The following is a 24,197-nucleotide window of genomic DNA, read 5'->3' on the forward strand; positions in this document are numbered from 1 at the left end:
TTGGAAGATCTATCATGGATTTGATATGAGTTGTTAGTACACTTATTTACTATGCTGATACCAATATGCTAGGACAAAAGAGTAAGAAGAAAATTGCACTTAAGCCAATACGCTTAACTATTATACAATACATCCCTTGTTTGTTACTCCAAATCTCATAGTCCCATAATGACTGTTATGTTTATAACCATCAGTACATCATAGTGTTTTATAGCTCAAAATGCTCTCTCTCAGCACTATCCAACTCTGGAAGGATAAAATCAAAGATAATACTGGTTATTTTTCCACAACTGAAATGGACATTATATAAAAACTCACATGCTCGGTGCTACACTTCACTGAAATCCTAGTTAATAAGGCTAACATTCACAAAGTCTTAATAATGCAGTGATTTTGATTCATATTGCATTGTTCTGCAGGGCTGATATCAGTCTTAATTCAATGTCATTTCAAACCTACATTTTAATTTTTTATTTACTTCGACATATCTCTTTTCTCAGCAATACTCAAGGTCTGTACTACCAAATGTCATTTGTTCCAAGAGTTCAAAGTGGTCATCCAAACCACTGGAACAAAAGGCAGCTTTCTCGCTCATCTCCAACCATCCATACCTTTGTACATCATGTGGATGATATGCACACAAAATAAAAACTAAGATGCTATATTATACAGCATGTTCATCAGCATTTGAAAAGAGAAATGTATACTAACATTCTGTAGACCTTTTGTTAGAACGGTTCTGATGAAGGGTTTATATATGATTAATCTTAGGCCAAATCACTTCCAGTATTTGTCAGTTTCTTTATTGCTAGAAGTGCATACACGCAGCATTACAAGACACTTATTCACCAATCACTTAACAGTCAACTGGAGAGACAACAATAAGAGGCAAAGTCCTCAGTACTTTTCTAGGAAGTGTACAATTTGCTACCATCCATGAGTCCCAAATCTTTACAATCTGAGCCATGACAAAAGTAGGGGTATTAGTTATAGGTTCCCAGCTTTAAGACAAGGCTAAAGGATGCCATTATTCCATATATGTAAGATCACAATCTAGCAATGCTTCCATGAAATGCTCATCTGTGAATACTAACAATGCAAGTTAGATAAGGATCTACATTTTACCACCAATAATTAAAACACCTTGGCAATGCTCACATTAATTAACGCTGTTATCTGAGAACCATACTCCAGGGTCCTCACCTTTTCAGCAGAAAGAATAAGCAAGTAAGACAGGACAAAACTGTGAAGATCATTATTATAAAAATAACTGAATTAAATATCCCAATTTTTGTTTTAAGCAATCACATTGAGCTCGGATTAATGGATGCTCTCCCCTCACCACCACCAACCGCAGCCTCCCCCTCCCCACAAATAGAGGAGAAGCTGCTTACTTAATAGCTGCATGCCTTTTCAAAAGCACACTACTTGTGCTAGCGCTATGACTTCTGCGCAGGGAGTTGAACCAGCAAATGTGCACACACTTGATGGAATGTTCTAACCATAAATAACATTATTTAAAGGACTTCTACTTCTAAATGAAACATTAAAACCCCAAGACCTTGAAATTAAACTAGGTGTAACAATGCAAAGGCACTATTTTAGCAAAAGGATTAATCTGTTTAAAATAAACAGATTGATGCCTCTGCCAAAACCGAAAGGAATTTAAGATAAACACATGAATTGCCTGTATGTTAGTAACTCATTGAAATTTAAACTTACATGAGGTTACAAAGTGTACTGAAGGATTACGTAAACTATACGATATATGAAAAGTATCACCTTGGTTCAGTGGTAGCATTCTGAGCTGGAAAATCAGAAGTTCAAATTCCATTTCAGGATTTAAGCACAATCAAGGTTGACACCTCCAATGAAGAAATGCTGCATTATTGGAAGTACTGGGTTTTGGATGAAACATGAAATCGAGATCTGCCTGCTTTGCCTACTCATGTAACAAATCCCATGGCAATATTTTGAAGAGCAGGCAAATTTTCCAACTTTGCTGGCCAATATTTAACCACAAATCAGCACCACCAAAAAAAATATAACCAGTCAAATGCCTCATTGCTCTTTGTGTAACCTGGCTATGATCAAATTAGTTGTTACTTCTTTGAAATGTAGTTTATTATTCTGTAATGCCTAGGCTATGAGTTGAAATCTTAAGGACCTTAAAGGTCTGCATACACACAAGTTCATCTTTTCACCATGGAGGTCAGGAAGGACTCACATTTCATGGGAAATTAGCATCCACATGATGCATACTAACTAAACTGATTTTTATATGAAAAGGATTCCAAGATGAGAACGGCTCCGACAGTTGCACTTTCAATTCAGTTCAAGCATTCTTTTGTCATTCTAAGCGATACCCTTGTGGGACAGAGCCAAGAAAAAGCCCACCCTATCACCTCAGCAGTCAAGGTGATAGATCAGATCAGTCACCTCTACCCACTCCAATCAATGAGTGCAAGATATCCCAACCAAGTAACAAAAAAAGGGCAGCCTTTAAACAAACACTTGACAGAGAAAACAATTTCATACAAGTCAATGTGTAAGCAGCACACATTAGTTTTTATTTTGGCAGGGAGAATTAAAGCTTTTTTTGAAAGCAAGTGGTCATCGTGTTACCCCTTCCACAGCAAGAAGAAAATGTAATGGTAAGCAAATGCATGGGAGAATGCAATTATAAAAGGCAAGGATCTGAAAGGCTCCAGATCTTAATAGCTAAAGCAAAGTTGTAGTAGTTTAAGTATTGATTTGAAAAGGAAAGTTGTATTACTGACTGAAATCATTCTTGCACATGCCTCTTCCTCAAAATAAACATACACATATAACCTATACATCGGTTAATCTCACAATTCTATACTGTGTAGGGTGTGCTTTCATCCAGCATCGAATAGTGAGAATATGGGACTGCAATATCCTAGATAACTGCCATGAAATTCTGCTAAGTTAATGAAGAATTACCTACAATGACAAGATTACTGCAAGTTTACAGAGATGCACAGATTCAGCTGATAGAGCGAAGATTAGAACTCGCAAACATCAGCTAAGAATAGTCAAGTGGTCACGCCCCAATGGTTGCTATGAAATGGCTAACAGATCAATAACTATAGCAAAGCACCATTTGACACACCGGTGCAATTTGCTGTACTAGTATATCACGTCCACTGCCTACAACATGCGGCTTTCTCTACCCACTTACTGTTGAGTAGACTTTCGGGTCCCTTCTGCGTCGCTAGATTGGGCTGGTTTTGCTGACTGTAGAAGCGCAAGAGGCACTGCTGGTTGCAGAAGTGTTTAATTTCCCCGCGCCAGTGTACCGTTTCCAGAAGCTTGCCCTGACGTTTGCAGGCATGGCATCTGGCTACCTGAAGGACACAGTGAACAATTAGGAAGCAGTCACCTTCCGCACCCAAACAAACATGTTGCACAAGGCAGGTCACAGCTGTTAACACAAAGCATGGAACGAGAAAAAGGCCATTCAATCCATCAAGCTTGTTCCTTCCACAGACGGTGTACAATCTGCCCTATCATGGGCTCAAGCACGTTTATTTAATGACCCGAGGGAAAGTTCTGCAAAATTTCTCCCTACTCCCAAGAAGGTTGAACATGCCTCCACAATATCTATCCAGAGTCACTCAAACCTGGCCGGTTGCTCTCCGCAGATGACATTTTCTGGTCCCAGCAGCACAGGAACCATCGTGTTCCATGGAGCATTTGATGATCTCTGTCTGTACCTATCTCTATAATCTTACATCGCATTCCTAGCCAGATACTTATCCAGCTTTTTTTTTGATGGAGTTCGACACCATTAACTGCTTTTGCCAGGAGTCTGTTCCACAGATCCATTACTCTGTGAGGAAGGGGGGACAAAAGGTAAGATTTGTAGCCAAGTCTGAATGACAAGATGGTGAAATTCAATGTCCTAAATACAACATCATCTGTAAGAAAATATCCGTGCCTCTGTTTAAGGCTGGCTGCAAAATCCAGGTTCACAATGTGCCTGTGGAGAAACAGCGGAAGATAGATTTTTTTTTAAAACCGCCAAGGTAGCTAATATAAGGACATGTAACATTACAACAGATTTTGACTATAGAACAATGAGCAGTTCTTCTTTCAAATTTTTCTTTCTTTTGACATTATTAAAACATTTTAAAAATAGGCACTACATCATGGCCCACCACATGGTACAATAATACGTTTTGAGGTTAACTATTATCTAATCACAAGTTTGTCCTTCGAGTTCTTCTGTCAAGCATAAGTTCCCACAGCAGTCCTCCAAGTCATTTGCATCTTCATTGATATACTGGCTGTAGAAATGACCTGGAAGGAACTCACTGGCTCAACTACATAATCAAAAGATTTAACAGCACAGGCAGCCATTCGGCCCCAAGTTCTTTGGCTGGTTTTCTGAGAACAACTTACTTGGTTCTAATCAGCTGCCTTTACCCTGCAACTTTTTAATTTTCCTTTACATATATTTATGCATTTACTTTTCAAAAACGTTCAACGTCTTAACCTTTTGTCTAAAAGGACTTTAACAAAACTCTTCAATTCTGAGCATTATCATCACATTCCCCATTTCATTGGTCCAATCTCAAAACTAACACTCAGTGCACCATTTCTGAATGCCCCTCCAAGAATCTGGGATCCATTCTCAAATACAGCACCCAACACTGGGCACATTATTCTAATTGTAGCATAACCAATGATTATTATAATTTTACATTCTTATGCCTCCACTTAAAAAACCTAGTATTTTGTATGTCTTTTAAAAAGGTCAAATCAACTTGCCTTTCTAATGGTTTGCCTATCAGTATTCTCAAAACTCCATACACATTTAGTCCTATTCAAGTTTCATATTTTAATGCACATTTTCTCTTGTCCTTCCTTGAAAAAGTAATCTCACAATTGCATTAAATTTCATCGGATCTGCCAATTCTATCGGCAAATCTTCTTGGAGGCCTCTAAGCAAGCTAATGAAGTTAGCTAATTTTGCAACATAGCTATCTAGCACAACTTCTACACTCAAGGCCTTACAAACACTGCGGTCAGAGCTGCTGCTTCCTCTCAGACTTCTCTCAGCATTCTAGGATTCAAGACAGCAGGGTTAACTTCTTTTCATAATGAGTTTTTATCAACACTTTTATGATTTCATTATCTATATTTAGCTAATCTCATAGTTCCAACTGTTCTACTCATGCCCTCTCGTGTCCACCATCACACTCGCTGGAAATCAAAGGACTAATTTAATATTTACACCATTCCATGACTATTACATGAATTTATATTTATAAGACCCATCTACTACATTGCTGGCCAGCCTAATAGTTTTGTTTACTTTTTATATTTTTAAACCATGGTTCATGTTGTAGCCCATGGAGCATGGTGTTTTCTCTATTCATCTCAGGAACTTCAGCCTTTTCTCTAATTCCTTTACTACTTCTGGGACTGCATTTAGATCTACCTAAACGCCTCCCATTGGAGTGTTTCCCCACTATCAAACTTCTAATTTTCCCTTGAATTCATCTGGCTCATTCCATTCCATATTGTCAAAGTTTCGACTTCTTTTTTGAAAAAAAGTGGTTACTTTTCTTTTTAACTGTTTGTTCTCCATATTAGCGTAGGACAAGGAGGTCATTACCCTTTTCCACCCAACAAGGTATAAAAATAAATTTATATCTTAAGAATTAAAGGGGGGGCAGGGGAAGAGATGCATATATTAACTATGAAAACCTCTCTACACTTCAGTCTGCAGTGAAAAATACATACAGCTATCTTAATTTTACAGATCACTCAGGAAACAAGAGCGGCGGTAACTGGAATGCTTGGACAGATTTAGAAAAACTTTTCATTTATCAAAAGGTAGAGATAACAAAAGGTTAGAACAATTCGGACATTTTAATATCAAAGCCACTGCATTAGAATTATTTCTATTCAAAGTGCTTGGTAGGCTGTTCATTTCAAACTTCAAACCATATCAGTTCCTCTGAAGACTCAGCAGTTAATGATGCCTGATGTGGTGTGTGCCACACAAAAGATGAAAGTGGCACATTCAATCTACAGTCTAAGGTAAGTTAACTGATTTTTTTCAGGGCAATTATATTGGTGCTACATTTGGACATGACACCCTTTCACCCAGGAAAGTGGAAATAAAACATCATCCACAACAATCTGCACACTTGCACCAAATTATTGATCACAGGCTTCTAGTCTACAGGTGTAAAGCCCTGAAGTTCTTTACCCCACAGGTGAAAGAGGAGGAGAAAAAAAAATGTGAGGGTGAATGCAAGAGCCAGAAAACTAATGATATTCAACTTCCTACTGACCTTGAAGTACCACAGTAGGTATTTGCTTTTGCATTCCTCCCCACAGAAATCCCATGTATTTCCATCCAGCTCTTTGGTCACTGCCCTCTGACAGGTCTGGGAACAGTAAGCACACGTGATGCAGCACAAGCCCAGGTTTTTGGTAAAGTCCTGCTTATAAAGAAGCACACAACCTGCAGACAATGCACATGAAGAAAGAAAATTAAAGGAGGTCAAGAATAGTGCAGCAAATCAATTACACCCAAAGACACTGAAGAAACCAATCACCTAGTTTTTATAAGGGTAACACCCCTTTTCAAAAGTTATCTCCCCCCCCTTTAGATTCTCCTTAAAATTTCCATCATCCTTGCATTGAGGGTAGGCAGCCTGTTCCCAAGCCTTTAACAGCACTCCACAGAACTGATGATTAAGATGGAAACAAGAAGAAAATATGGCATTGCCAAAGCTTGAAGTGAACCCAGTCAACAGTTGGGTCACGAAAGATCAGCAGCAAAGAGGCACCCCACCCCCTCACCAAATCAATAAAGCAGCTCCAAAACACGCTGTGCTCTTCCATATCAGTGACATTGCCAGAGCAGTCTGCAAACAAGTGAACATAGCAGTTAGGGTGGGAAGTGCCTCCTTTAATGTGAGCAAAGGCAGGTCTATCTGCTTTGTAGGCTAACCTCCACTTGTTAAATTGATGAGCATTTACCACATAGAACTCATGTAGTCTAGCAAAACAATTTGTTAAAACCATCCAATGACCATTCATATTTGCATATCTTGGCAATAGTAGTCAGTGCCATACATGATCTAACATAGGTCCAGGGCCTTCATACAACATGGCACAAGGAAACTGTGTGCAGTGCTGCCTACTTAAAACATAACACAAAAAAATTGTAGCACATTATTTTTCCATATTTTATAGAAAATAGTTATACTGCAGGTGTGAAGGAGCCTGATGAATGAATGAGACAATTTAAACATCATGGCAATCTTCTTTAGACAAAGGCACAATACTTCACTTGGCATTTTGAAGTTAAATAATTTCATATCAAGCAATGCAACTGCCTTACTTCTGTGCTCCAGTTAATAATTATTGCATAACATGATTCTGCTTACTCTAAGACTATGAAAAGAAAAATTCATGTTAACCAAACTCGTCCACCTAAACTTAATTTCGAAATGATGCCTCTTTAACTCAGGCATATCGCAAAATCCAAACCAATTTTTGTTTTTTTTCAGCATTTAAGTCAGGTGCGCGTGTGGACATTTCCCCAAATTAATGAAGCTAGTGAACAATGAAGTCAGGGAATTCAAAAAGCCCCAGATTTCATTTGCACTGAATTAACTAATCTCATCCAGGAGTAGCAGCACGGATGCAAAAGTTAGCCTCCACTCTGGGATTATGGAAGTGGAGTGAGCGAAAACAATCAGGAAGGTTTCCTGGTCCTAAAGCCAACTCATGACCTGTGTTGAAAAAAAGGATCATGTGTAGACACTGAATGAGCAAAGGATCAGGCGGAGTTCATGCATTATTTCCCCCCACAGACAGCTAAAAGATTAGCAATACTTGCTCTCCTCACACACAGCTGCATAACTGGCCAACACTCACTCACCAGAGATCAGAACTCCTAGTCTACGCATGTTTTATAAAAAAATAAATGTGGTGGGGCAGAAAACAGAGGGGTTAATGATCAACAAAACTTTAGTGTACCTAACAAAGTTTGACTGAACCTCAAAACTTGGCTTGGGAGCTGTGCAAACCAGAAAAAAGTACTGGATAGATATTATGTAGTCAGTCATTAAGGTCTCTTCTGAACTAGGAGGCTTTAGCTCAGTACAAGTTGAGTAACCTTCATTCATAAATCTGAAAAACCAAACACACCCAAAAACCATACTTTTCTTGAACCTCATCAAACTTTTAGTGCAGGAAATCTATTGACCCGAGCCGACACGAACCTTGGCAACCACACCCGACCTTTAGTGCAGAAAGTCCAGTTGATTGCCTGCAGTTTACCTTGCCATTTCTGTCTACACTGCTTACCTTGAGAACCCGCTCCTACCAACGGAATCATAGATTTCGCCACGAACAGGAACTTACTACAGGTACCCTGTATTGATTATTCAGCAGTACATCTCACTTTTGTAGCAATTTTATTTAATTTAGATTATAGCTAGCCTAGGATTAGGCCTTTACCATATGTAAGTAGGCCTAGGCCATATGTGGTATCCAAAACTGAAATCTGAGACACAATCGACCCCAAGGGTTTCAGATAAAGGATACTCGAGCAATAGCAAGTTAGTCCAAAACACCAGGCCACGTTAAAAGAAAATTTCTTTCTGCAGCTCTTTTCCTCTGTGGCTAAATAAATTATTCAACTGCAACACTAACAAACCTGTAAGCAACACAGTTCACAGAATTTTTATTAACGTGAAGATTTTTAAACTGAGAAAAATAAACTGAATGGAACACTCAACAAATCATTCTAAGATGTGTATTGCACCTTTAACATATAAAGTGCCCCTAAATAGTTTAATGGCCTGGGGGTGTCTAGAGGGAAAAAATAAAATAAAAGGAACAAACAACAAGCATATTTTCCAAAATGGAGAAGAAAAAGGGTGCATAGGTTTAGGGACAGAGCTTCGGAGTTGGGTTGGAGCAACTACGGCTTTGCCAACAATCATGGTATGAAGTTGAAAGGATATGATGCATGAAAGGCCAGTCAGAGGATTGAAAAGCTTCAGATAAAAAAAATTAGAGGTAGGTACAGCAATGTCACAGATAAGGCTGAAAGACAAGGATGAGCGCTTTCATTTAATGGTTGGGGGACTTGGGGTCAAAGTTTGCAAGGACAGGAGTGACAGGTGAGTGGAACATTAATAGCCAAGATGTAGGGCAGATGAGTTTTAGACCAGATGGAGAACGGGAAGGCAGTGAAAAGAGCTTAATGGCGACAAAAGCATGACTAAGGGTTTCAGCGTTGAAAAGCTATATTAAGACCTTTTTTTAAAAATGCAGTATGTAGTACTGATGTTCAGCGCATTTGCTGAAAGGGTGGGCAAAGCAGATTCAGTAACAACTTTCAAAAGGCAATTAGAACTATTTGAATGGGGAAAAGCTTTCAGGGCTATGGGGAAAGCGCCCAAAGAGCTAGCACAGGTATGATGGGCCAAATGCCCAGTGCTGCACCCTTCTTATGATTCTAAGATGCAGGCAATGTTAGAGACAGATACAGGTTAGGGCATAGGATTTTAAGCCAAGTTTAGGGTGCAGCAGGAACCCAAGGAATTGTGTGGTCCAATGCAGTCTGAACAAGTAGCCAGAGATGGGGGATTAAAATGCCAAATAGCAGGGGAACAGCTAGTAACAGGGACCGCAAACAGTGGGTTTAGGCGTTTTGATGTTCAGTTGCAAAGTGCTGACACCGATCACCCACAGAAGTGAACCCAAGCATGGTAACTCGAGATGCCAGACATGACAGCGCAGAAATGCAAACAAAGGCTGTGAATTTGTGCCGCAACTCTAGAGGGAGCACTTCCTGCACGTGCTCAGTTGCAGTGTCAATTGTATCAGTTGGCAGCATTAAAACAAACAAGTTGGCTTGACAGAAACTAATAATAAAATTCATGTTACCCATTTTTTTAGGTCTGTGCAGTACTTAACCATTTGCAGGTTCTCAATCTAGTCCACTATTCATTTAACAACAATCCCCCTTGTAAAACATGCTTCCGACAATTCAGTAAAAGATACAAAACCAGGAAATTTCAGTAAACAAAGATTCTCAACTTCCAATATGGAGAACTGATTATAATATTTAATTTAAGGATACTTTTATATCAATAAAAAATATTTCAACTAAAATATTTTTTTAAAAATTCAGTAACCAATGTGGGACACAAAATGATAGCCCTGGGATTAAGGGTCCCATTATACATCAATTGAGCTACCTAAGCTGTGTAGAAGCTCCATGCACAAAGCTTCAGCATACTGGATCTTGCCTAGTAAAGGCTTTAAACTCTATTTCAATGTATCTCTAGGGTTAAACATTGGGGCCTACAGCAAGGATTCAAAATCAGTGATGCACAAACTAGATGCGTAGAGTAAGCCTTTTTCAGAAGAGTACAGTTGACGTGTCGAGTCCTCATGACCCTTCAACAGAACTGTTCTGTTGAAGGGTCATGGGGACTCAAAACGTCAACTGTACTCTTCTCCGCCGATGCTTCCAGACCTGCTGAGTTTTTCCAGGTATTTCTGTTTTTGTTTTGGATTTCCAGCATCCATAGTTTTTTGTTTTTATATATATTTTTCTTTTTAAGCCTTTTTCAGTATTGTTCTGAATATTTTAAACGAGATCCAAACTCCTCCTGACATAGAGAAAGGAACCAGGAACAGTTGCACATGCGCCAGTGACCACAATGTGGGCTGAGTGCATGCATGCAATTACACCTGACACCTTTCCAGTCAGCAACAGGAGTCACAGTGCAACAAAAACAAAAAAATTGCTGTCTTTGGGCTAGTATATGTAGAATCAAGCAAAAGCAGCTTGCAGGAGCTGAACAGTGAAGAGGAAATAGGGGGTTGGGGAAAGATAGTGTGGTAATCAATGTCAAACGCCTTAGAGGACAAAGGGGGATAATGACTGTAATGGCAGTCAGACAGGGTAACAACATTAAACAAAAACAGAATTACCTGGAAAAACTCAACAGGTCTGGCAGCATTGGTGGAGAAGAAAAGAATTGACATAGAGTCCTCATGACCCTTCAACAGATGAGGACTCGAAATGTCAACTCTTTTCTTCTCCGTCGATGCTGCCAGACCTGAGTTTTTCCAGGTAATTCTGTTTTTGTTTTGGATTTCCAGCATCCGCAGTTTTTTGTTTTTATCTCTTTGGGTAACAACATTCTTGACTTTGATCATGGCAGTCACAATACTCCAGGCAAAATGAAAGTTGAAACAGATAAAGGTTAGAATATTGTTTTTTTCAGAGAGGGACAGAACTAGGGGGTAATGCCAGAATTGTGAACTTTGAAGAAAAGAGGTTGCAGGTGGGTTGATAGTTGGGAATGATGAGTTTTTGGATGGCAGTGACAACAGCAGTTTTAAATAGAGGTCAGTGGCTGAGGAAAGTTGACCATTAACAATGTCAGATGGCATTAGGCTAAAGGCGAGTTGTTAGGGGTCAAGAATTGAACATGGAGTGGGTCAAGGGGACAGGAGATGGGTCTCATAGAAGCTTTGGATGGAAACTATATATAGAACAATAGACAGTTGACAAGAAGTCAGAAGCAGGGGGGTGAGAAAGCAATAAGAGAAGCTAGATGGATTTGAGGTGGTGATCAGCTCTATCGAAGATGAATCTCTTGGGTTGTTCTTGCCCTCCAAGATGATTTTAGAGTGGTATATGGCTTTGAGTGACAAGAACAAGGCACTGTAAAATTTTGTGCATGCCAAGTTCAGGGAACTGATTTCATAGAGCAAATATGACAATTGCCAGTGGAAAGACAGAGGTGGGAAAGAGATTTGATGGGAATGAGGACAATGAAGGCAGAAACGAAGGAATATAAAATTAGATAATGTAAAGGAACTGCTATCTTTGGTAAGGGAGCCTTCACCCCTATGCTTTATAAAGGACAAAATTTACTCAATTATTTTTCTGCATAAGACTGCTCTATTAGTTTGATACCATACCTTCACTACAGAAATTCTTTTCTACTCCTGAAAATTTTATCTTCTCATGTAGTATCTTCTCCTGTTTGCAATATTCACAGACAGACACAACACCATGCAGCCTTTTATAATCTTCACAGCATACTCTGCAACAAAACTGTCGAACGCTGCCCTAAAAAAAATACAATTAAAAAAGTGAATGTCCCCGCTCAAACAACAAAATCGCCCTCTTCGCCCACTAATTTCAAATACAATCTCTCCCTTTAGTTACTTTCCTTTTAAAATATGAATTGTTATTTTTTTTTTACAAGAAAATAAAGCATTCAAATCTATTTCTTTTAGCCAAAAGTGGAAAAATCCAGGTGAATACATTGCCTGCTCGGAAACTCAACCACTGCAACAAAATAATCAGAGCACGCAATCTATTGCTGACTTTAAAATATAAAAACAAAGCATACTTGTTCTAGCTAAAGATTCATTTTCCACCTCTAGAACACACTGTGTAGATTCAGTTTGGATCAGTGGTAACATCCTGCCTGAGTTGGAAGTCCATGTTTCACACCAGGATTTCAACAGTTATTCTGGGCTGATACACAAGTGCAGTCCTAAGGGAGCGCTGCCATTTCAGAGGCATGTTAAACTGAGGCAATATCCCGTTACACTGTATAATTGGCAAAAATGATCTGCTATTCTGCCCAACATTCATTCATCAACCAACATGTCAAAGCAGATTATTTGGTTCTTTATCTGCCACTTGTGGCTCTTTTGTGTTTAAAAGTTGGCTACTATGCTTCCCTACAAGGCCACAGTAACAATAGCAGAGAAAAAAAAATCTAAAACTGCAGAGCAATCGGGAACATTTGTGACTACAAAAGACTTTTCACACACAAATACAAGTTCCTTCTTTTTTTCCACCTCCAAGTTTCTTGGCTATGCTTCATCTACAAGGGGACATACTGCCAGGTCCTCTACCATTGCCTGTGTTTCTTTGCTGGCCTGCAATGGGCTTTTGTAGGGCCAAAATGGTTATTACTGTGCCGGCATCAAGAAACATGAAACCAAACCAACTGAACAAAGTTCAGTCCCAGAAACTGAGAAAGAGAATCAACCCAAATGCTCATTTATTTTTTAAAGTTGTGTGAATTTAAATAGACATTCCATTTAGGTTCTCTACAAATTATCTAAAGGGTAGCCAGAAACTGCTAAACTTTGCCTTAATAAAGGGATTTGAGAATATCACAAGTGATTTATATCAGTGGTGATTTCACAAGTGAGTGTGGAAACTAAACACAGTGGCATTGCATTGCTAGAACATTTCAGGACATAACTTGCATTCCATATTTTCAATTAAACACAACAATGTTTGTCAAAGTACGGCGTATCTAATTATAATATTTTGAAGGTCATTCATCATAAAAGCCAATGCGTCCTTACATATTTCTCAATTTCTGATAATTCTGGTCTCCTTTTCATGTTTTACTACCTTCATCAGAACATTTGTCAATCTTCCTCTTCTTGTAAAAATGAAAGTCTTTCCATCATGATGATGAGTGAATACTCGGCAAGATTAAACTTGGCTCAGTGATAAGGTCTTGTGGTGCAGTGGGTAGCATCCCTTCCTCTGAGCCAAAATTGCTAGGTTCAAGTCCCACTTCAGGGCTTGATGGCCACAGATGCATTCATAACATGGCCAAATATGTACATGTAAATCCTTCCAATATGATTGTGGCAGGCAGTAAAAGTGGGACAGACTCCTGGTCAGCCATGCTTGATGTGGAGTAGTGTCCCGAGCTATAGCTCCTGGCAACCTGTTCCAGGAAAAACTAGCTATGGAAACAGACATAACCATGTACTTAGTCTGCCTCATGCATCACTTGACAGGGGGAGCTTCTACGTCTAAGCTATTGGCCCATTAGAATATAACCACCAAACAAAAGGATAATAAAACACAGAAGGGAAGGAGCTATTACCATCTTTATCTTCAAACTTATTTATTCCCCAACATTATGCATATCTGGAGTACAGAAACAAATTACCAATGCCCTCACCTGCCAGTCCAGTATTTCTGGTTTTCCACTGAAGATGTTGTGGCAGTATGTGCAGTTAAGCTGTATGCTGCCTTCAGGGCTGGATTGCTGCAATGACAGGTTTTCAAAATTAACAGAAATAGAAGGTGGCTATGAATGATATGAATACTCAGAGGAACATTATTTATGAGGCACAAGTTTAATATATGGCAGCTTTACATGAAACATTAAGAATTTCATCTCTTAAGCAAGCATGACATAGCCCTTTGACCTTCAACAATTATAGCCACTGAAACAATAATGGTCTCATTTTTACATTACCAAGTGTACTCAACAGCCACAGAGAGCCCAAGGTGCCTCCAATCAATGCACCCTACCTCCAAATATCCATAAAGCAGCATGCAAATTTACACTTCACTTATTCAAAACCTTCTAGACCAAAGATGCATAAAATTATATAAACTCTGGAATGGTTCCTGTCGAGTGGAAGGTAGCACATGCGACCTCACCATTTAAGAAAGAAGGGAGAGAGAAATGGTGAGCTGCAGGCATATTAGCCTGACATCAGTAGTAGGGAAAGTACTAGAATCTACAATAAATGTGATAACAAGGCACTTAGAAAATAATGGTAGGGTTGGGCAGAGTCAATACGAATTTATGAAAGGGAAATCATGTTTAACAAACCTGTTGGAGCTTTTTTGAGTATGTATCTAGCAGAATCCAGCAGATGTGGTATATTTAGATTTCAGAAAGCTTTTGATAAGTTCCCATACAAAAGATTAGTAAATAAAATTAGAGCATTTAAGATTGGAGGTAATATACTGGCATGGACTGAGAACTGGTTAGCGGACAGAAAAGAGAGTAGGAATAAATGAGTCATTTTCAGGTTGGCAGGCCAGTGGGATACCACAATGATCAGTGCTTGGGCCCCAGCTATTCACAATTTATATCAATGATTTAGATATCAGGATTCAAGATAATATTTCCAAGCTTGCAGATGACACAAAACTAGGTGGAAATGTGAGTTGTGAGGAGGATACAAAGACAGTTCAAGAGGATATGGAGAAGCTAAGCAAGTGGACAAAAATTTGGCAGGTGGAATACAATGATAGGAAAAACAGAAACAGTGTATTTCTTAAATGGTGAAAGGCTGGAAAGTGTTGAACTTCAAAGGGACTTGGGTGTCTTTGGTTCACGAGTCACTGAAAGCTAACATGCAGATAGAGCATGCAATTAAGACGGCAAATGGCATGGTAGCCTTTATTGTAAGTGGACTTAAGTACAGGAGTAAAGATGTCATCCTATAATTATATATAGAGCATTGGTGAGATCACACCTGGAGTATTGTGCACAATTTTGGTCTCCTTATCCAAGAAAATCTAATTTTGCCATAGAGGGAGTGCAACCAAGGTTCACCAGACTAATTCCTGGGATGGAGGGATTGAACTATGAGAAAAGATTAAATAGACTAGGCCTCTATTCTCTGGAATTTAGAGGAATGAGAGGTGATCTCATTCAAACATACAAAATTCTTACAGGGTTCAACAAGGTAGATGCAGGAAAGATATTTTCCTTGGCTGGGGGGTCCTAGGACTACAGATCACAGTGTCAGAATAAGGGGCAGGCATTTAGGAGTGAGGTGAGGAGGAATTTCTTCACTCAAGGGGTGGTGGATGTTTGGAATTCTCTGCCTCAGGGGGCTGCGCAAGCCCAGTCATTAAGTATGTTTCAAGACGGAGATCGATAGATTTCTACATCTTAAAAACATCAAGGGATATGGGGTTAGTGCACGAAAAGGATGTTGAAGTAGCATATCATGATCTCACTGAATGGTAGAGCAAACTTGAAGTGCTAAATGGCCCACTCCTGCTCCTATTTACATTCTTATAATTTTGCCCATTTTCCTTCAGGAAAATAAACTGGTTATCTGCCACAGTTTTATGCAGTTCAGAACATTTTAAATTGTGGAGTTTTATAAAACAATATTTCTAAAAATTAATGAGTAATCATAAGAAATTATATAATTTGCAACATTAACAGTAAGGAGGGAACTAAATCCATATTTCCAGCGAATTGCTTGATAAAACTGTTGGGTGAAGGTTACTTTGAGTTTATCTGAATAACCCAGCATTCTTTGTAACAAATCCTAACTGGAGTTTAACAGAACCATTAAACTTAACACAAAGAGCTGGAACAGGGTATCAAACATAGTCTGTAGTCCACAGATGGCCCGGGGAATAGCTTACAGCAATGCCTTGAGCTTAAAGTTTCTGAGTCCATCAGAATAGGAAACAAAACTGCCAGGATCTGCCTTTAATTATTCGGCAAAACTATTCCTTTTAAATTTTACTTAGCACTTGCTCACAAGACTTTCTATGGGCTTCTGCAATGCAACTTAGAAAAGAAAGCAGCATGCCACCTACAGGAAAGGTTGGATCTGTGTGAACAGGGCTAATACAAGTATCTGAGCAATTCCTGTAATGCAGAAGAGCTTTACCCTAAAGCGGTTCTGATGAAAGATCATTAACTTAAAACATCAACATTATCCCTCTCTTCACAGATGCTGCCCAGTCTGAGTATTTTAAGCATTTTCTATTTTACTTAAGCAACTGTGCACTTCCTTAACGAGACTGAATCTTTATTGAGACACACAGGCTCTGAACCAGCAAGTGAAAAGTAGAATAGTTAATTCTATGCCAAATCATGTACAGAAGCAAAATAGAAGGAGATGGAAAAATGGGATTGAGAAAAGATAAAAAAGGTGGGTCAATAGTAAATAAAATATTTTACAATCTCAAATATTAATTTACATCTGAGGGAATGAGACTCCAGGCTTATAAAAGTCAATTTTCAATCCCAGAGAGGTTGCTTGGCAATAAATAAGACTCATCATTATTAAAATAATGCTTCTACTGGAACGTACAAGCCCTAATTTTCCTGATATGTTTAGTGTGCACCTGTCATGGAAGTACCCCCTACTTCCGACCCTTCCACGTATTCAAATATCGAGTCCCTCGGCGAGATACTATTACAACAAAGCTTCTGGTTAGGAAAACATTTGCAATTTCCGGATTTTCATTTTTATTTCTGCACATGCAGTCACCGGAAGTGATGTCCGATTTACTTATTAATAAAGGTGAGTACTGATGGGCTCAAGATTATTTTTAAGCACAAAATCCAGGCCATTTTTTTTTTAGCTGAGCCAGAATGGAAGGAACATTGCCTGGTGCATCTTGAATCACATCTCAATATGTGGAAAGATGCCAAAAGTTACCCACCCAGGACTGAGCAACATGGAGTGGCTTACTCTAGATTCCTACCTGGCAAGTCTTACTACTCACTCGTAACCAGATAACACATCACACCCCAGATGCCATGTTCATTGCTCTCTCAATCTGAGTGACACTGAAAGGCTATATTTATTTCCTGTTCTGAGCTTCCAAGGGCCTACCATTTGGTCACACTTAGGGAAGAGTCATAGGAACATAAGAACTAGGAACTGGGGTGGGCCATTTAGCCCCCTGAGCCTGCCCCACCATTCAATAAGATCATGGCTGATTTGATTGTGGCCTTAATTCCACTCTCCTACCTGCCTCCCATAACTTTCTACAACGGTTATTGATCCACAAGAGAGTCGGCACTCATCCCTGATGGAAATTAGTGAACCAGATGCAGTTTTGTGACAACCTAGCAGCTTTCAGTTATTTTTCTGGTGGTAGCACCCAAATTACCTGTTTTATTGAACTCAACTTATAACCATGCAGGGAGTTGAACTCAGGATCTCTGGTTTACTCAGCCAAACCTGGGCCACTATGCCCGCATGACCAACGTGGCTGCTGTCTGCACAGAATAGCATTCTGCCTGAATGAGAACAGGTAACTCTGAATTTGGTCCCTGGTGCAAGGATCAAGAATGCTGCACATAAAAGGAATAAGTCATGGTAGGAAAGAGGAAAAAGATTGTCAGGAGATATTTAATGTGTATTAAATACTTAATTCTTCATTAGTCAATACCAAACTAAGACACAAGCCCATGACTGAAATGCAGTTTAAGTGTACTTGACACATGGGCCTGGATTTTATAGAGCGCCGTATTTCCCGCGCTCTGTCACCCACTCCCACCACCAGATAAAAGATTCAATCAGGAACCCAGCCATGAAAAAAAAAACAGCCCCCCCACCCCCCCAAGCCATTTTACACTCGGTGGGGTGTTAACTTGTTCAGGACGTGGCTTCTGCCCCCAGGTCATACCTTGGAGAGCTGCCAGCCAATCTGATCCCAGCAGCTCCAGATTCGAGCAGAAGCAACTGCTGGGACTACAAATAGAGCCCAAAGGAGGTTATGGGGGTCAAACTAAAGGCAAGTCTGAGGCATCAGCAGGGCCCAAATGAGGCCAGTGTTGAAGTACTGGGTGAGGTGCATGGAAGTTGGGTTTGAGAGGCTGGGGATGATGGGGAGTTTGGGGGGGGGGGGGGGGGGGGGGGCGGTATGGCCTTGGGTGGGGTGCCACCAATGAGCACAGGGGACACCAGCCTGCTCAGTAAAAGCTACTATGCTACCTGGTTGATGTAGGCTGTCCCATGCTGCAGGTAAAAGAGTGGCGGGGGGGGGGGGGGGGGGGGGGGGGATGAGGCACTTAAGTGGCAATTAATTGGCCACTAAACAGCCTTAATCGGCTGATTAGGCCCTTCGACTTGAACTGCTTCCCCTGTAAAATGAGACAAGTTTGGGGTGGGCAGGAAGGCAGTGGGCAAGCCATGTGCTACATTTTACAAACCCAACCGCCCCCCCCCAACTTTCAAACGTGGCAGTGGGAGAACGTAGCATCCAGCCCACCATGTCTGGTCTGTCTTTTTTGCAATCTGCTATTCTTCAGTTCTGGCTCATTACTGTTCAATGTCATCTTCAACTGCTCCATCAGCAGAAGCCTTTCCTTCAATCATTTATGCTCCAAATTCTGGAACTCTGTTGATCTTGCCACTTTTCTACCTGCTTCTTAAAAACAAAATTTGGACAAAACAAATTTCCACACCTAACTCATCTGTTCTCTCCACAGATGCTGTCTGGCCTGAGTGTTTCTTGCATTTTCTGTTTTCATTTCCGATCTCTTTATAAAGCCTTTTTTTGCTGCTAAAACCCTTCCATTCAACTGTACTTTCACCATTCTCCTAATTCCCCCTTTCCTCACCTCTTCCAGCTTCTGACATTTTCTGTGACAGAAATGTATAAATTCTAATAAATGCTGCAGATTGCACTTGAATAAGTTATTCATTTGTTCCTTTAATGGAAAATTTGAAAAAAAAGCACTGCTATTAAAATTTCAAGGGGCTACTTCACACATATGCCACTTGTAAGGTTTCAGGTTATAATCTGTATGATAAAACCATTCAGAAATGTAAACTACTTTCTTCCCTCCCACACTAAAATAAAATCACACTAAAAATGTGTTTAAACAAAGCTTAAATTTACCTGAAAGTTAGTCCAACAGTTGGGGCTGCAAAACTGATGCACAACTCGGTCTGTCATGTTGTAATAAACCCGCTCTGAAAGATTCTTTTTACAAAACTTGCACTTAGATTTAGGTCCTGTAATAAACAGACAGTCAATCACCATCTTCTTCAGGTACTGAAAACCAATACTATTGAGGTCATTCAATGGTGCTGCATATAACAGAGCCTATTTTCCAGTGGTAGACAGTGGCCAAATTGTGAACCAATATCTAATGAATATCTTATTTTAATGAAAGAGTTTTGTAATATGCATGCGCCAGAACTTACAAGTACAACTAACAAGTATATAACCAACTAGAATATCCTCCTGTGTTATGTCACTGCCGATCTCACCGGCAATAAAAGAATACAAAAGCCAGTTTTCCTCAGTCAACAAGTGTCACTCTGAAATAAAGAGAATTATTGGGAGGAAAAGGAAACTCTTAGTGATCGAATTTGATTACATAACTTATTTTCCTCCACACCACAGACCCCCACACTCACCAAAAAAGTTTAACACAACACCTAAAATATTAGCTAGCCAACCTTATCTTGTGCTCTTTCCCTTGCTCATCTCATTCCCAGCAGTATGCATATTTACCAGAATGAGTACTTTTCCACTAGGGGGAATGGCAAAGAAAATAAAGCAACAAGCTAACCCAAAACCAGGTTAATGCTCTCATCACCCAATAACTGGATAACACGTTGGCTGTCAACGGCTGAAAGTTGCCTCAATATATTTTTGACGCATCTCTTCCAGACAGAGATTTTGGTCCTGGCTTTCCTCTAAAATTAAAGGATTCTGATCAGTTCACTCCTTCTGCTCTCAAAATGACCCAAGACCAGGAGCCTCCAGTGCCAAAAAGGATACTTTACACATTAAATGCTGTTCTTATATCATAATGGTCTTCATTTAGCCTTTGCCTCTCAGTAAAATGAGCTATGTCCTCTTTTATACATTCTCAATGCAACACTGGATCAAAAAAGTGCTTCATTCAATAACAAACCTTTCCTCAAATCAACAAGTAAAACATTCAAGGCGGAAGAAAGAAAATAAAAGCAAAATACTCCAGATGCTGGAAACATGAAAGAAAAGTTGCATACCTATCGTTCCAGACTGTTTTACTTTATATGAAGTGATGCAGCACAGTGAACAAAAGAAGCCCATCTTTCCAGTGGTATCCACATTTGCTATCATGTCGAAGTTCTTACCCAAAGTTTTGCACCAAGCACAAGGAAGCACTTTAGTGTTTTTCTGAGGGAGGGAGAGAGAAAAAAAACTTGATGTCAAATAATTGGCTATTTGCAAATAATTGAATTGGCATATACATCAACATTTCTGCATTTACAGCTGTATGAAAATAAACATGTTGGCCCTCTAGTGATTCAGTTAAGTGCTGCGTATTGCCTGATACTAAAAAGTTTGCAGGATTGGGTACTATTCTGTATTCTGTAGTGATCGCTACAGGAAAATGTGGATGTCGAGCATAGACAGGATTGCAATTGAAGCAGACTCAATTTTCAAAAGGGAACTGGGTAAATACTTGGAAGGTGAAAAATATGCTGATCTTTGGGGAAAGGGCAGGACACTGGGACTGACTGGATAGTTCATTCAAATAGGTGACACAGCTCCAGTGTAAACAGGAGGCTATAGTTTCAATAGTCTAGTTCTGCCTGAGGCAATGAGTGACCACGGAGGGGTTTGAATCAGTGGTTAGGGAACAAAATTTATGGTAGAGTCTGAATACAATAGCTTTGGTCTACCTAATGCTTAATTGGAGGAAATTGCAGCTCAACCAAGACAGATGTTGGACAAGCAGTCCAATAATAAAGACACAAATAATTGTGATGATGAGGCACAGCAGGTGCCATCACCTTACAAGTGGAACCTAACATTAACCTTGGGCAACACCACCAAATACAGAGGTAAAGAGGTCGGAGGCAGTTAGATAGATAGGCTTAGACATCAGCAACTACCTTGGGTGGACAGACCATCAAGAGAAAGAGGAGCAGGTAATGAGGATTGCTGTTTGTTCAGCATTCTCATTGATGCCTCAATGAGCCCTTCTGAAAAATGCCAAGGACAGCACAGAGAGCGAGCTTTGCATTTATTCAAGTGAGATTCAAGCTTGGAACAGCAGCCAAGTACAGTGGCAGCAAGGCATGATTGTTTGGGGTAAAGATTTTTTAAAATTTTTCCACAGGATGTGGGCGCCACTGGCTAGGTCAGTATTTATTGCCTATCCCCAATTACCCTTGAGAAGGTGGTGATGAGCCATGTTCTTGAACCGGTGCAGTCTATGTGGTTTAGGTATACCCCAGTGCTGTCGGGAAGGGAGTTCCAAGATTTTGACCCAATGAAAAAGTGAAGGAACATGATACAGTTCCAAGTCGGGATGGTGTGTGGCTTGGAGGGGAACTTGCAGGTGGTGGAGTTCCCATGCATCTGCTGCTCTTGTCTTTGTCCTTCTGAATGGTAAAGCTCCTGGTTTTAGAAGGGCTGTCAAAGGAGCCTTGGTGAGTTGCTGCAGTGCATCTTGTAGGTGGTACATACTGCTGCCACTGTGTGCCTGGGGTGAAGGGAGTGAACTTTTAAGATGATGGATAGGGTGCCAATCAAGCAGGCTGCTTTGTCCTGAATGGTGTCAAGCTTCTCAAGTGTTGTTGGAGCTGCAATCATCCAGGCACATGAACAGTATTTTATCACACTCCTGATTTGTGCCTTGTACCTGGTGGACAGGTTTTGGGAAGTTAGGGGAGTTACTCACCACAAAATTCCCAGTCTCTGACCTGCTCTTTTATTTATGTGGCTGCTCCAGTTCAGTTGCTGGTCAATGGTAACCCCCCAGGATGTTGATTTTATTGATGTTAAGTATTAAAAAATGTCAAGGCAAAACAGTGCTACCTAATCACGTTAATATACAACCAAATGAAAAGATAAAGTGTTAGATGTACATACAGGTGGAGGGTGTTCATTGGATAATTACTTCACATATAAGGTGACACTTAATGACAATGGTGGTGGGCTGTAGATTTAGAAGCTGTATGTTTCTATTGTTTCACTTCTGAATAAATCTAAATCGGAGTCAAGATTGACTTTTAGTCTCCTCCTTCACCAACTGGCTGGAAGAAGTTTAACAAGTGGTACACAAAACCTTGGAAATAGCTTACAATTTACTAGGCTCATTAAGCATATTGACCTAACCATGTTTGCACATCACCTGGTACACTCCGACAGATTCTTGCTCCAAGATGAAAAAGTTAGTTTTTCACTAACGGAGGGAAAGCTTACCAATACTGGTCAGTGAATGGAAATACGCTAAACTCTACAGCACTGTGGCCAGATTAGTACAAAAGTGACTTTACCCTGTACAGCTCAAGAGGGAGAACTAGAGAAAATTGTAATCAAGCTGCAGGAATAATACACACTTTAGAAGCACAATAAGTTTGAACCCCAGTCTTGTTTTTTTGGTGCCTCTGCCTTCTCTCAAAATGTTTCCAACATAAATAAAAACACATATTAATCTATGCAGAGAACAATAGGCTGTACTTATCCAAGATACTGCCAAACAAATCTGCCGATAATTGAATATACAACAGCACCACCAACCAGCAATAGGTGGTACTGCTGCTGGTCCTGGTTTGAATAATTTGGTCAAGTGAGGGTATTACTCTATTTTACAACCTGGTGGCAATGCCAACTATTAATTTTCGCTAAAACCCTATAATCCCAACTAAAAGTGTTTACTTTTTCTTTTTTCAAATACTGACTGGCCTTTTGTTTTCCTTTAATACAGCTAACAGTTACATTAGATCAGTAAGGGCCAAGTGGAAGGCAAACAAAACAAATCTGAGCTAGTCATATTCAATATTGAAGAGTGAGCTTGGATCAAAATATTGTAAATTCAAATCCCACAGAGACTTTACAGTATAACCTAGGCTGCTACAACAGTACAGCAACGTGGGATTACCCCATAATGCTTTGAATGAGATCTTAAACTGAGATGCTATCATTTAAGTTTGCATTGTAGTATTTGAAGAGCAAGCATTTCATGATGTTTTGGCTAATATCCTCACCTCAATCAATACCACCAGAACAGATTAATTGGGAATTCAATTCATTGCCATTTGCCAGACTTTATTCACATCAAAAATAAGCTGTACGAAATGCTTTGTAACACAACTATGAAAAGTACTACATACGTGCGAGTATTTCTTTCTGCAATGCTAAGTTGTTAGTTACTGACCTCCACTGAAGACTGGGACTAGTCACTTGCCTGCTTGCTGCCCAAGTGAGAAAATGAATGTGGTACAAAAAGAGACATGGGAAAGTAAGATTTTTAAAAAAGGGGGGATGTGCAAAATGGAGAAAATTCAATATCAGAAATAAGTTTACCTTTTTATACATATTCAAACAGCCTGTGTTGCAGAACCTCCTTTGTTGCCCTTCATGATACAGGTACTGAAGCATAAACCCTCGGTTGTAAAAATAAACACCGCAGTTATCACAACAGTTGGTTTTCAGGCCATTACTTGCTCTGAACTTGCTGAAACAGGCGTTGCTACAGAGCCGATGCACCACATTTCCATTACTGACTTCATGTAGAATCTAGAAGGAATAGTGTAACAGTTTTATGCAACATTATATGAATACGTAATCCAACTTAAGGGAGGAAAGCATTTGTAACCCATCTCCTTAT

The 24,197-nt window shown here is 39.7% G+C and overlaps 1 protein-coding gene across 5 annotated transcripts in view; it reads right to left on the reverse strand.

Moving 5' to 3' along the window:
* Positions 1 to 24,197, reverse strand: part of LOC121281905 (zinc finger MYM-type protein 3-like) — a 157,306-nt gene that overhangs the window by 53,703 nt on the left and 79,406 nt on the right. For 4 of the 5 annotated variants that reach the window (XR_005943971.1, XM_041195067.1, XM_041195068.1 and 1 more), the window contains exons 7-13: positions 23,894 to 24,106; positions 20,602 to 20,752; positions 19,478 to 19,593; positions 14,031 to 14,117; positions 12,004 to 12,154; positions 6,330 to 6,502; positions 3,203 to 3,368 (exon numbers count right to left, since the gene is read on the reverse strand). Coding sequence is in view for 4 of the 5 variants with exons in the window: in XM_041195067.1 (XP_041051001.1) it covers positions 3,203 to 3,368; positions 6,330 to 6,502; positions 12,004 to 12,154; positions 14,031 to 14,117; positions 19,478 to 19,593; positions 20,602 to 20,752; positions 23,894 to 24,106 (1,057 nt within the window). In the remaining variant the exon portion in view is untranslated. The remainder of the gene's footprint in view (positions 1 to 3,202; positions 3,369 to 6,329; positions 6,503 to 12,003; positions 12,155 to 14,030; positions 14,118 to 19,477; positions 19,594 to 20,601; positions 20,753 to 23,893; positions 24,107 to 24,197) is intronic. The other variant, XM_041195070.1, reaches the window with a different exon arrangement.

Source organism: Carcharodon carcharias, chromosome 9, assembly GCF_017639515.1.
Source record: "Carcharodon carcharias isolate sCarCar2 chromosome 9, sCarCar2.pri, whole genome shotgun sequence".
NCBI lineage: Eukaryota > Metazoa > Chordata > Chondrichthyes > Lamniformes > Lamnidae > Carcharodon > Carcharodon carcharias.